The sequence below is a fragment of the Cololabis saira genome, chromosome 14, assembly GCF_033807715.1.
Source record: "Cololabis saira isolate AMF1-May2022 chromosome 14, fColSai1.1, whole genome shotgun sequence".
Taxonomy (NCBI): Eukaryota; Metazoa; Chordata; class Actinopteri; order Beloniformes; family Belonidae; genus Cololabis; species Cololabis saira.
This window is the reverse complement of record NC_084600.1, coordinates 2,000,014-2,014,502: the sequence shown is the minus strand read 5'-3', so window position 1 is coordinate 2,014,502 and position 14,489 is coordinate 2,000,014. Positions and strand designations below refer to the sequence as shown.

General features: G+C 43.3%; 1 protein-coding gene across 3 annotated transcripts in view; it reads left to right on the top strand.

The window, feature by feature from the left end:
* Positions 1-14,489, top strand: part of LOC133460194 (beta-1,3-glucosyltransferase-like) — a 112,408-nt gene that overhangs the window by 86,082 nt on the left and 11,837 nt on the right. For all 3 annotated transcript variants that reach the window (XM_061740768.1, XM_061740767.1, XM_061740766.1), the window contains 2 exons: positions 10,021-10,165; positions 11,847-11,996. In XM_061740768.1, coding sequence (XP_061596752.1) covers positions 10,021-10,165; positions 11,847-11,981 — 280 coding nt within the window. In that variant the 3' untranslated portion in view covers positions 11,982-11,996. The remainder of the gene's footprint in view (positions 1-10,020; positions 10,166-11,846; positions 11,997-14,489) is intronic.

Genomic DNA, 14,489 nt, shown 5'->3' with positions numbered 1-14,489 from the left:
TGACCAATCACAGCTTAACGGGCTAACGACACACAGCTGCTGTGGTCTGACTCCAAGGAACCGTTCTTACCTCAGCTGATGCTCCAACTGACTACATTTACATGGACCACAATACTCCCAACATAATCAGATGGAGGAAAGAGTTGCAGTAAGACATTTACATGTAAATAGCAACTTGCAACTAATTAAGTTAGCATTTTCAGTAAGTGATAATCACATTAATGTAGGTGGAGTATCCCGATCATAAACTATATTTAGATGGACAACAGCAATCTGATTATTGACTGTAACCGAATTAAGACAAAATTCTGATGAAAACTTTTACATGATTTAGTTTAAAAGTATTCTCCTCATAATCCAACTTTACTTCTTTTTTTTTCTTGAGTGGCAATGATTTTAGCACACTTTCTAAATCTCCTCGTTGTGGATGAGGCAGCTATTCAACCACTGGGGATCAAAAATGATAAATAGAATGTTAATATTTCACCTCAGTGTTGGTGTTAATGCACTAATAATACTCAGATTTGATCTTCAGCAGTGCTCCGACTATCCTTTACGTGGATCTTGCCCCCGTACGGTTCATTCATTCCTGACAAATTATTCCTGTTTTTATGTTGAACATTCACTCATATTAAATCACTGATGTCTACTGTGTGGATCTACATCCCCATGGTCATCTTTGTGAACTTTCTTTTAGAAAGAAAGCCTATAACTTTAGAGATGTGTTGTGCTAGCTTAAAAGGACTGACATTTTAACGTAGGATAAACATGGAAAAGGACAGATAGAGAACGGGAGGAGCATCCCTGTTCAGATGTATAATGTTTGTGTGTGGAGCGTGTATTGTCTGTGTAGTGTGTGTGTGGGCCTGTGGGGGGGCATACCTATATATATATATATATATATATATATATATATATATATATATATATATATATATATATATATAATACATGAAAGAAACATGTAAATATTATCTATGTCTGGACATGTACTTACATGTACCTTTAAATGCTCATTTAGATGGAAATATAACAATATAACGTCATGTACATGCAGTCAAATATACAGTCAATTATAACCATATGTACATTTAATGTGTGCATACGTACAGACGTGTATGAATTGGAGTTTTGTTTTTTCCTGTCCACTGGCTATGACAGAAATGTGGGAAATGATCGGATCAGTTGCAGGTTTGCTAGCAGTTAGTATTGTGGAAAATATGAATGAATAGTGAAGGAATTGTGCAGTCCTCTAAAAAGACAAACACATGTGAAAACAGTTACAGTATATGTGAGTACATACACTTTCTAAAATTTGCTCTCCTCTTCTCCGCGTTGACGAGCATGTAGCATATGTAGCTCAGAGAGAGCTCCGTGGAAGAGCTTGGAAGAAAAGACAACGAAGTTCGGGAAGCCACTGCTATTTAACCATCAGCAGAGGGCTCTTCGCGTCAGCAGGGCGACCTGCTGTAAATCGGGGTCACTGATCAATGCACTGTCCACGTGTCACTTTCATACCACCCCTTTTATTGCCCCGAAGGGCACTAAACTGCTGGGCTTTGGTGTCATTCCTTAATTTCTTTTGTTTTAAGACCCTGCGGTCAACGTTAAGACAATGCAGTCTTAATATCGAGGCTGGTCTCAGAATTAAGGCTGATTTATGGTTCCGCGTTACACCAACGCAGAAGGGCGCGCGTCGCCGCGTACCCCACGGCGTAGGGCTGCGTCGATGTAACACGGAACCATAATTCAGGCTTTAGGCCTCAGAGCTGGGCCTTCCCCTGTTTACATAGGGCTGCTACCCCCTGAAGAAAGTTTTCTATTCATTATGCATACCGGCATTTTCCAATGCAGACTCACTGGGATCTGCTTGAGTCTTTCCAAATGCGTCAGGCTAAAAGCAGGAATACATCCAACAATCGTGTCATAACACTGTCCCTTGTGGCGCCACTGTGCTGCAGAACATGGTGTCTGATGTGCAGTCGTTGAGCCTCAAAAACCTGGTCTGGTAGTATACCACGTACTGTGGCAATGTTTGCTGTAATGGTGAAACTCTTGGCGTGCAGCTGACTGCCAGATTACAGCCTCAGCCGCTCCCCATTTGACTAAAGCTGTGCAAGGTTCAAAAGGTGAGCTTTGCAACTGGGGAGGGTTCTTGCCTTTTAGCCATGTCCCACAACAACCCCACCACCTTTTATCTGCAATATGGTCATTCTGAACAGTCCCATACTGGGCTACACCACTTTCCCCAGGAACCATGGCCATATGGAGGCCCTGCCAACCACCTGCAAGTGAAAGTCTAAGCAGCATCCATGCTTAGACTGCACAGCTATGCTACCAACCTCAGGATATGGCTTGTAGCACCAGAATTTCACGATCAGCATTGGTGTGTAGGGAAGAAGTGTAGCCTACAATTCCATTTTGGTTTACCTCAGCATTTTGTAACCTTTAATATAAATAAGCATTCCCCAAAGCCACGTACAAGTTAAAATCTTTATTGGCCAAAGCTCATCAGAATCTTTTATGCAGAGGACATATTTCTGCCAGCCTTGAGAAACCTAAGCATTTCCTGCAGAAGTCTAGGAGGCAGCTTGGAAGACCTTTTTCTGCTGCACAGAACCATGGTTGTCAGAAGCATGCTCTGTCAAGTAGTGGACAGCCTGTGAGTAGTCTTTGCCCTTCTCATGGTGCTGGCTGAAGGTAGTCTGGGTGCCAGGAGGGTACAGGCCATACAGGAGTTTGTAGTCAAAGTCTGGATAGGGGGAAGGCGAGAAACCACCCACACCAAACTGGGGAACCACCACACTTGTGAATCCCTGCTGTCCTTGGCCCAGTTGGTCAGCCGGATATCCAAATTCTTCCGTCTGCCGCTGGAAGTTGCCAAGTTCAGCTTCCCTCATAACACTGGCAGCTTCTCCTGCCTGGAAGCTCGGCTGAGGTGGTGGTAGAGGGGGTGATGGGAGAATGTCACTGGCATCATCTGCTGCTTCAGTCAAGCTTTGGGGAGGAACAGCCCACTCTGTTTCTGTGGAGAAAGTCAGGATACAGTACTCAACCACAAGACTAATACCATGCATCTAAAGACTTATCTGGTAGACAAGACTGACCCGCTCCAGCCGGTCCTGAACCAACAGCTCCAGCTTGAAAGGGTACAGAAGAACCAGGGACAACATAGCCGGGCTGAAGGGGTACGAGCGACCCAGTACCGACAGCTCCTGCCTGAAGGGGCACAAGCGACCCAGTACCGACAGCTCCTGCCTGAAGGGGCACAAGCGACCCAGTACCGACAGCTCCTGCCTGAAGGGGCACAAGCGACCCAGTACCGACAGCTCCTGCCTGAAGGGGCACAAGCGACCCAGTACCGACAGCTCCTGCCTGAAGGGGCACAAGCGACCCAGTACCGACAGCTCCTGCCTGAAGGGGCACAAGCGACCCAGTACCGACAGCTCCTGCCTGAAGGGGCACAGCAGACCCAGTACCAAAATAGTATCCCACAGCAGGTGCAGCTGAGTCCAGGCTACTTCCTACTGGAGTAGTGTAGCCAGCAAGCTGAGGGGGGTTAGGGCTTTGGACAAGTACTGGTGCAGATACCAGTCTAGGGGCACTGTAGAGTACTGGTGCTGAATGACCTGTGGGTGCTCCCTGGTAGGAGGCAAAGTGGCCACCAGCTCCGCTGCCACCACCACTCTGTTGATGAGATTTTGATCCTGAGGACAGAAAACAGAAGATTTAAGCTGAGTGTGATACAACTACACATGGCATGTATGTACAAATCATAGCCTACCCTTCAAATGCATCCCACAGGACTCAATGATCAACAACACAAAGAGGGAAACCCTGAAAACCAAGAACATCAGAAACTTCTAGAACCAGCTGGAAACAGTTGCTTCCAACCAAGACTGTACCAAACCTCAGGAAGAAGCCTGCAGTCTTCATAATGAAAGTCAGAAGTAAAGGAGACAGCACAGCTGAGAGTTTTTAAATGTTGCCAGGGACCAGTTGTGACCAATCACAGCTTAACGGGCTAACGACACACAGCTGCTGTGGTCTGACTCCAAGGAACCGTTCTTACCTCAGCTGATGCTCCAACTGACTACATTTACATGGACCACAATACTCCCAACATAATCAGATGGAGGAAAGAGTTGCAGTAAGACATTTACATGTAAATAGCAACTTGCAACTAATTAAGTTAGCATTTTCCGTAAGTGATAATCACATTAATGTAGGTGGAGTATCCCGATCATAAACTATATTTAGATGGACAACAGCAATCTGATTATTGACTGTAGCTGAATTAAGATACAATTCTGATGAGAACTTTTACATGATTTAGTTTAAAAATATTCTCCTCATAATCCAGCTGTACTTCTTTTTTTTTCTTGAGTGGCAATGATTTTAGCACACTTTCTAAATCTCCTCGTTGTGGATGAGGCAGCTATTCAACCACTGGGGATCAAAAATGATAAATAAAATGTTAATATTTCACCTCAGTGTTGGTGTTAATGCATTAAAAAACCTCAGATTTGATCTTCAGCAGCGCTCCGACTATCCTTTACGTGGATCTTGCCCCCATACGGTTCATTCATTCCTGACAAATTATTCACGTTTTTAGGTTGAACATCCTCTCATATTAAATCACTGATGTCTACCGTGTGGATCTACATCCCCATGGTCACCTTTGTGAACTTTCTTTTGGAAAGAAAGCCTGTAACTTTAGAGATGTGTTGTGCTAGCTTAAAAGGACTGACATTTCAACGTAGGATAAACAGGGAAAAGGACAGATAGAGAACAGGAGGAGCATTCCCGTTCAGATGTATAATGCTTAGTGTGGAGCGTGTATTGTCTGTGTAGTGTGTGTGTAGGCCTTTGGGGGGCATATATATATATATATATATATATTTATATATACATATATATGTACAGGGCTGCACATAATTATTTTGGTCTGGTGCTCAGAGGAGCCCCTGGATATGTGACTTGGGCCTCCAAAAACGCGGTGACCCGTCTCGCCGGATCGATAAAAGAGGGATGCAGGAATAAGTTATAGGCAAAACGATATTTATTCACTTATAAAGATGAATTAACAAATTATGGTGCGTGTTAGTCTGTAGAGTCAGTATAAAAGTTACAGTTTTTATCGGCCAGATTGGGATGCTCACGGCATATTTTGCACCTAGGGTTGCCAACTTTCAGAATTAGAAATAAAGGACGCCCCGATTTCAGCAGCGCAGGAGCCAAAAAAAAGCCCCAAAACTTCTAAACTGCATAAAAATGTGTTTATTTTATATGAAAAAACGTGTTCTTTAATAGCATTGAACTTGCATGACTGTACAGACAGCCAACCATATAGCAGCTGAAATAGCCTCCTATGCTCTGTATGTCCACATCAGCCAAGGTGTAGAATATTGCTTCAGGTGAAGAATATGGTGTAAAAGTTAACTTATTTCAATAATTCAACTAGAATTTGGTGTAAAAGTTAACTTATTTCAATAATTCAACTAGAATATGGTGTAAAAGTTAACTTATTTCAATAATTCAACTAGAATATGGTGTAAAAGTTAATTTATTTCAATAATTCAACTAGAATATGGTGTAAAAGTTAACTTATTTCAATAATTCAACAAGAATTTGGTGTAAAAGTTAACTTATTTCAATAATTCAACTAGAATTTGGTGTAAAAGTTAACTTATTTCAATAATTCAACTAGAATATGGTGTAAAAGTTAATTTATTTCAATAATTCAACTAGAATATGGTGTAAAAGTTAATCTATTTCAATAATTCAACTTAAAAGGTGAAACTAATATATTACCTAGTCTTATTACATGCAAAGCAAGATATGTTGAACCTTTATTTGTTATAATTTTGATGATGGAATTGTTTATTGCTTTCATAAAATATTCTCTAATTTATTTTTTATTTGGGGTTTTCATAAACTGTGAGCCATAATCAGAGAGCAGCGTCTTGCTGGCGCAGGTAACTGCTGTACGCAGTTTTTTTCGCTTATCTTTTTATCTGTAACTGTGGGACGAGTGGTTCAATACAAGAGTAAGATTCCGGGATTAAAGGATTGCGCCTTCGGGTTCTTTTTGTGGCTTTTTTTGTGGACGGAATTTGTTTGTCTGGCTGTGCAAGGCCATGTGATGACAGCCACAGTGGCATCCACGTACACCAACAGCCTGGATGAGCTGTACCACATTCGGGACGCTATTGCCCCTTTTGCACTGGTACCACCTCAGCTCGGTTCTACCCGTTTTGCCCTTTTGCACTAGGGCTGAGACGGGTAGAGCCACTCCAAGCCGATACTTTTTTCTGTAACCATTTCAGCGAGGTTCTATACGGGGCTGAGCAGGGACTATTTCCGACGTCACCACCCTCCGCGCCAGTGATTGGTCGGGGGGCGGGGACGTCACCACCCTCCGCGCCTCTGATTGGTCGGGGGGCGGGGCCGTCAAACGTTTGAATCAGGAAGCGGGAGTCAGAGCGAGAGCGACTCGCGGCGATTTTATTATAAAGCGCAAAACGTCTGTTTGGTGATCCAACTCTGAGGTGCAGATGTTCATAAACCTGGTGACTGACGAGAGAATTAAAAAAGGGATGTAGACGGGCTGTTTTACTCTCAGCCGCTCGCGGCTCCAGCTGATTTCTGATCAGCGCCGACATGAACAAAGCGGTTGCGCAATCGAGTACGTCACAGCAGCTTCACCCCAACCTGCCCACTTCTCACCTGGCTGTGGAAAAACAAACGGGTAGAGGCGGGTAAAGGCGTGACGAGCCGAGTCGGGCCGAGTAAGTCCTAGTGCAAAAGTGCCATATGAGGATCTGTAAGCCCTCACTCGATATACCCCCAGAGATGAAGCGGAGGAAAAGAAGCATACCAGGCAGCCTTCGCGTCAGAGCCAGGCTGTGGAAATTCAAGCCCGTTCTGCCTTCAGTGATAATGGTCAATGTGCGCTCCTTATCGAACAAAGCTGATGAACTTGCAGCGCTTCTGAAATATGATCGCCTGTTTCGGCAAAGCAGTCTGCTATGTTTCACAGAGTCTTGGTTAAATGACAGCATTCCTGCGTCATATTTGGAAATGGATGGTTTCACAGCGATCCAACTAGATAGACTGTGAGAAGACGGGCAAGAAGACAGGAGGGGTGTGTCTGTACACCAACGCAGAGCCTACGCCGTACCCTACGGTGTTGGACTGCGTCGATTTAACGCGGAACCATAATTCAGGCTTTAGGCGTCAGAGCTGGGCCTTCCCTTTTTACATAGGGCTGCTACCCCCTGAGGAAAGTTTCTATTCATTATGCATACCTGCATTTTCCAATGCAGACTAACTGGGATCTGCTGGAGTCTTTCCAAATGCTTCAGGCTAAAAGCAGGAATACATCCAACAATCGTGTCATAACACTGTCCCTTGTGGCGCCACTGTGCTGCAGAACATTGTGTCTGATGTGCAGCCGTTGAGCCTCAAAAACCTGGTCTCCTGGTAGTATACCATGTACTGTGGCAATGTTTGCTGTAATGGTGAAACTCTTGGCGTGCAGCCGACTGCCGGATAACAGCCATCAGCCGCTCCCCGTTTGACTAAAGCTGTGCAAGTTTCAAAAGGTGAGCTTTGCAACTGGGGAGGGTTCTTGCTTTTTGGCCATGTCCCACAAACAACCCCACCACCTTTTATCTGCAATGTGGTCATATTCTGAACAACCCATATTGGGCTACACTGCTTTCCCCAGGAACCCTGGCCATATGGAGGCCCTGCCAACCACCTGCAAGTGAAAGTCCAAGCAGCATCCATGCTTAGACTGCACAGCTATGCTACCAACCTCAGGATATGGCTTGTAATGCCAGAATTTCACGACCCGCAATGGTGTGTAGGGAGAAGTGCAACCTACAATTCAATTTTGCATTGTTAATTTTGGTTTACCTCAGTTAACAGCATATTGTAACCTTTATTATAAATAAGCATTCCCCAAAGCCACGTACAAGTTAAAATCTTTATTGACCAAAGCTGATCAGAATCTTTTATGCAGAGGACACATTTCTGCCAGCCTTGAGAAACCTAAGCATTTCCTGCAGAAGTCTAGGAGGCAGCTTGGAAGATCTTTTTCTGCTGCACAGAACCATGGTCGTCAGAAGCATGCTCTGTCAAGTAGTGGACAGCCTGTGAGTAGTCTTTGCCCTTCTCATGGTGCTGGCTGAAGGTAGTCTGGGTGCCAGGAGGGTACAGGCCATACAGGAGTTTGTGGTCAAAGTCTGGATAGGGGGAAGCCGAGAAACCACCCACACCAAACTGGGGAACCACCACACTTGTGAATCCCTGCCGTCCTTGGCCCAGTTGGTCAGCCGGATATCCAAATTCTTCCATCTGCCGCTGGAAGTTGCCAAGTTCAGCTTCCCTCATAACACTGGCAGCTTCTCCTGCCTGGAAGCTCGGCTGAGGTGGTGGTAGAGGGGGTGATGGGAGAAAGTCACTGGCATCCATGGTCTGGGCATCATCTGCTGCTTCAGTCAAGCTTTGGGGAGGAACAGCCCACTCGGTTTCTGTGGAGAAAGTCAGGATATAGTACTCAACCACAAGACTAGTACCATGCATCTAAAGACTTATCTGGTAGACAAGACTGACCCGCTCCAGCCGGTCCTGAACCAACAGCTCCAGCTTGAAAGGGTACAGAAGAACCAGGGACAACATAGCCAGGCTGAAGGGGCACAAGCGACCCAGTACCGACAGCTCCTGCCTGAAGGGGCACAAGCGACCCAGTACCGACAGCGCCTGCCTGAAGGGGCACAGCAGACCCAGTACCGACATAGTATCCCACAGCAGGTGCAGCCGAGTCCAGGCTACTTCCTACTGGAGTAGTGTAGCCAACAAGCTGAGGGGGGTTAGGATTTTGGACAAGTACTGGTGCAGATACCAGTCTAGGGGCACTGTAGAGTACTGGTGCTGAATGACCTGCATGTGCTCCCTGGTAGGAGGCAAAGTTGCCACCAGCACCACTGCCACCACCAATCTGTTGGTGAGATTTTGATCCTGAGGACAGAAACAGATGATTTAAGCCAAGTGTGATACAACTACACATGTCATGTCTTCAGCATCTCATAGCCTACCCTTCAAATGCATCCCACAGGACTCAACAATCAGCAACACAAAGAGGGAAACCCTGAAAAACAAGAACAACATCAGAAACTTCTAGAACCAGCTGGAAACAGTTGCTTCCAACCAAGAGTGTACCAAACCTCAGGAAGAAGCCTGCAGTCTTCATAATGAAAGTCAGAAGTAAAGGAGACAGCACTGCTGAGAGTTTTTAATTGTTGCCAGGGACCAGTTGTGACCAATCACAGCTTAATGGGCTAACGACACACAGCTGCTGTGGTCTGACTCCAAGGAACCGTTCTTACCTCAGTTGATGCTCCAACTGACTACATTTACATGGACCACAATACTCCCAACATGATCAGATGGAGGAAAGAGTTGCATTAAGACATTTACATGTAAATAGCAACTTGCAACTAATTGAAAGGGGCAGATCAGATAAGATTCTTCTTCTTTCTGCTCCCTTTTCATTCACAAGTTAGGAACATTTGTATTTGTGTTTGTATTGAATTGTTTTGTTTTTTGAATGAAATAAAGAATAAAATGAAATGAAATGAATTAAGTTAGCATTTTCAGTAAGTGATAATCACATTAAGGTAGGTGGAGTATCCTGATCATAAACTATATTTAGATGGGCAACAGCAATCTGATTATTGACTGTAACCGAAAAAATTGACAAAATTCTGATGAAAACTTTTACATGATTTAGTTTAAAAGTATTCTCCTCATAATCTAGCTTTGCTTTTCTTTTTTTCTTGAGTGGCAATATATATATACATGAAAGAAACAATGAGTTTTCTTATTCTGTGTGTGTGCGCGTGTGTGTGTGTGTGTGTGTGTGTGTGTGTGTGTGTGTGTGTGTGTGTGTGTGTGTGTGTGTGTGTGTGTGTGTGTGTGTGTGTGTGTGTGTGTGTGTGTGTGTGTGTGCAGGATGGTGTTCAGCAGGACTGCGGTTTCCAGGCTGCTCTCCAGCGGCTGTAGTTGCTACAGTGACGACGCCCCTGACGACATGGTCCTGGGCCGGTGCCTGGCGTCCGTCGGCGTGCCCATCACACACAGCCCTCTGTTTCACCAGGTAGACAAAAACACGTGCCCATCACACACAGCCCTCTGTTTCACCAGGTAGACAAAAACACATGCCCATCACACACAGCCCTCTGTTTCACCAGGTAGACAAAAACACATGCCCATCACACACAGCCCTCTGTTTCACCAGGTAGACAAAAACACATGCCCATCACACACAGCCCTCTGTTTCACCAGGTAGACAAAAACACGTGCCCATCACACACAGCCCTCTGTTTCACCAGGTAGACAAAAACACATGCCCATCACACACAGCCCTCTGTTTCACCAGGTAGACAAAAACACGTGCCCATCACACACAGCCCTCTGTTTCACCAGGTAGACAAAAACACATGCCCATCACACACAGCCCTCTGTTTCACCAGGTAGACAAAAACACGTGCCCATCACACACAGCCCTCTGTTTCACCAGGTAGACAAAAACACGTGCCCATCACACACAGCCCTCTGTTTCACCAGGTAGACAAAAACATGTGGGCGTGCTCTCAAGGTTTCTGTCTTAGCTATACCATATTTTTATATTTCTATTTTGTTCAAAAATGTTTGAATAATGTGGTATTTAATAATCACAATTCTACAACATTCTAAAACTTTCTGGTTATCATGTGTCAGCATGTCCTACCGATGCCCAGTTCTTGATCACCTTTGTGACGTGTGCGCAGCTCTTCCTCCTCCGTGTTGAGCTGTGGTCTCTGATGTAACACCACTATGAAGAGAATCACAGGTTTTCAAATCAAAGCATCCTCAAAAGAAGTTGTAATAAGTCAAAATGTTGGAGTTGGTTGTCACTTCAGATGTCATGGAGAGAGCAGCTATAAATCTTTCTAAATAAGCCGAATGTCTTGAAGTGTTGAGATGCTGACAATCATCTGTCCCGAGTGTTGAGGGAGTGAACGTCTCTCGTGTCTGTCTGCTCTCGGAGCCTGTCACTGGCTGACAGAGATCACTCTGATTGGATGTTCAGCATGGGGAATGAGCCTGTATGTCAATGTGGCATTAACTATGTTATAAAAAAAAAAAAAAAATGCTTTAAACTCAAATGTACATGCTTAAGCCTTGTTGAAGCACATTAAAACATGTCTGATTGTGGGTACTCAGAACTAAAGATATATGACTTTATTAAAGAAAAAATGCCTTGTGCATATATTTTTCATTGCCTTGAGTAGTCTTTCCTACGGAAGAGTATTAGGGCCAGGCAGGAGAAAAAATATTTGAGAGGGGAAATATTTTTCTTTTTGCACTTCGAGAAAAAAGTCGAAATGTCGAGATTAATGTTGAAATACAATTTCGAGAAAAAAGTTGAAATGTCAAGAATAATGTTGAAATACAATTTGGTGAATAAAGTGGAAATGTCTCCTCTGGCCCATCAAATCCAGTTAGCACAGCGACTGACAGCTCTGCAGCAGCAGCCGAAAAAGAAAGGAAAAACAGAAAATAAAGAAAAATCTATCTATCTATCTATATGTACACATACCCATATACTTTCTACATTATTTAGTTATTTATTTAATAATAATTAAAAGATTATAAAGTGCACCGCAACAGTATTGTGAGCTGTGTTTCCATTAAGATCATTACCTGACTGCACGGGAATTTTAAACCCCCAAACACAAAGAACTGTGCGAGCCCTGGAACAGACATGGTAAAAGCCCGTGTTGTTGATATTTCAGGCCCAGCCAGGCGACTACTCGGAGATGCTGGCGTCCTTGCAGCAGGCCGTCTCCTTCCACAAGCACTGGGGCACAGATCCCATCGCCGTGTACAGACAGTGGCTGCACGATGCTCACCCTCGAGACGAGCTGTAGAAACACTCTCATCAAGTAAGTAAGTCGTGCAAACACGCACGGAAATTGATTTGACCTACAATTAGCAGATGTTTGAAGTTTGGATAAAAAGTGACAGCTAATCAATGACAGCTAATCAATGGGGAAGAGCCTGTGTGTGTACACAGACAAAAGTATATAATAGAAATATCTTTCTTGGAGGAAATCATTTTGAACATTTACATTAGTATTGATGCACTTTATCAAATAATCAAATAGTAATCAAGTGTTGCTGGAGAGAGTTTAGACAAGTGTTTGCTGTGTGTTGGATCATATTAAAGGCAGGTCCACGACACGAGTAGGAACTGTTTATAAAAATGACTATCCATGTCTACTAATGAGGGATAGGCATGCAGAACGTGATTGTAGCGCCTGCATCTTATATCTGCCAATCAAATAATCATGCGAACACAATTCTTTCAGTGTTAGACATTTTTTAGAAGCTTGATTGATTTAAATCAGAGCCACAGACTTTAAACTCACTTTAGTATAAAGACTGAAAGAGAGAGAAGTTGACCTGGGTCTGTACCAAGTTTTTTTTTGTTTGTTTATCCTAAATTATTTAAAACAATCCCACCACATCTTCAATGTAGTAATTTAAAAGATTATATGTTAATCTGCTTAGAAATGGAAAGCTAAAACAATAATGGTCGTCTTGTGTTTTTTTTTTCTTGGTTCTTGAGTTTTTGCGTTTGTAAATTGTTTCCTGTTTTATTTTGAAAGTCTTCGAAAACCTGCCTGTGCAGCGCCTCTTGTTTATAATAGAGGGTATGTATTGACGTCACATTCCAACTGGACGAGCCCCCTTACTGCACTGAATGGAAAAAACAGCTGCAACTAGTGGAGAAGACGGGATAACAGCTGATTATCGGCTTAAATTAAAGGCAGTTGGACTTGACAGTGACCCGTACAGTTACCCCAAGAACCAGTGGTCCATGGACATTAATATTTGGTACAGTTACCCCAAGAACCAGTGGTCCATGGACATTAATATTTGGTACAGTTACCCCAAGAACCAGTGGTCCATGGACATTAATATTTGGTACAGTTACCCCAAGAACCAGTGGTCCATGGACATTAATATTTGGTACAGTTACCAAGAACCAGTTGTCCATGGACATTAATATTTGGCCACGAATCGAGTTTCCTGATATTTATATGTACTTAATTTTCTATGCCGGGGAAATACACGAAGCAAAGCTTGAAGGCTTACAAAAGTCTTGACGCTTGGTCCGACTTGTTGTAGAAATTAAAGTGATGAGGACACTGAACTTTATGATTTGATGGTTTAACGTTAGCTACCCAAAAATCCAACATTACCCGATACAAAATGGGAACCACAAATCCACGTTTTGGTGTCTGGAATCCAGTTGTTTCTGTGAATTGCAGAGATCCATTTGTCTCTCTTAAGCTTATTTTTCGGCAGTCTGTAAAACGATAACTCAGATTTCTTGCTAAATCTATGAGTACAGTTGATCGCACAACAGCTCTTTACCATTTTAGATGTTTTCCAGTTGCTCAAACTGAAAGTTTACGCTGCCACTCAGTCTTTCTGCCACTCAGTCTTTCTGCCACTCAGTGGGCGTAACCCGCTGTGAAGTCGCATCTGTGACGTCATGCACATTCCCTCTATAGAAATATTTATTTTGTGTTCCTGCGTCCTATGGATCTGCTGCATAAACTCTCACGCACTGTGACAAACACAGGTCAGATCCACCTTCCTGCTGAACGTAGAGAGCTGTCGGAGCTGTTAATGGAGGAAAGTTTATTAAAAGTTGGTAGAACTTTATTTGATTTTTTTCATCTTTGGTTTGTGAACAGCAAAGCTACTGTATGTGAATATGGATGGGTTGTCTGAAGCAGGGTGAGCGTAATTATGCACACAGGTGAGCAGCCTGCATTAAAATGCTGTTTTGCAGATGTTTCTGTGGAAATGTGTTCTTTCATGCAGAAAACATGCTCTTACCTTTCTTTTTCTTTTTTTATTGAAATAGCTCAGTTTTAGTCATTTGAAAATAAAATATTTTCTGGGTGTAAAATGAATCAACCGTTTTACACTGACAACCGTCGGCTATTTTTATTGAAACTTTAGTAGCAGGTCGTTCTCTTTCTATCACGAGATTACTGTTTAAATTGAAAATACAATCTCTGCATCGTTTGTAAATAGACAGGTGATGATGGTCAGACAGGTCAGCAAATTTCACTTCTTCATGTCCGAGTAAGCAGACAGTAGTGCAGGGGGGGCCTGAGCCGACTACTCTCTGCTCCTGAGTGTCAAATTGGTTTGATTCACCACACGAATCGGCACAGATTACTTTTGTAATACTGTATTTGACCCAGTCTTTGTACGTTTTGACCGTTTAGAAACATAATTCTGGTCAGTTGTGTGAAATAAGAACTGGAAACAGGCATTGTGGCATACAATTGTCAAATTGGTTTAATTCACCATATGAATTGTTACAGATTACTTTTGTAATACTGTATTTGACC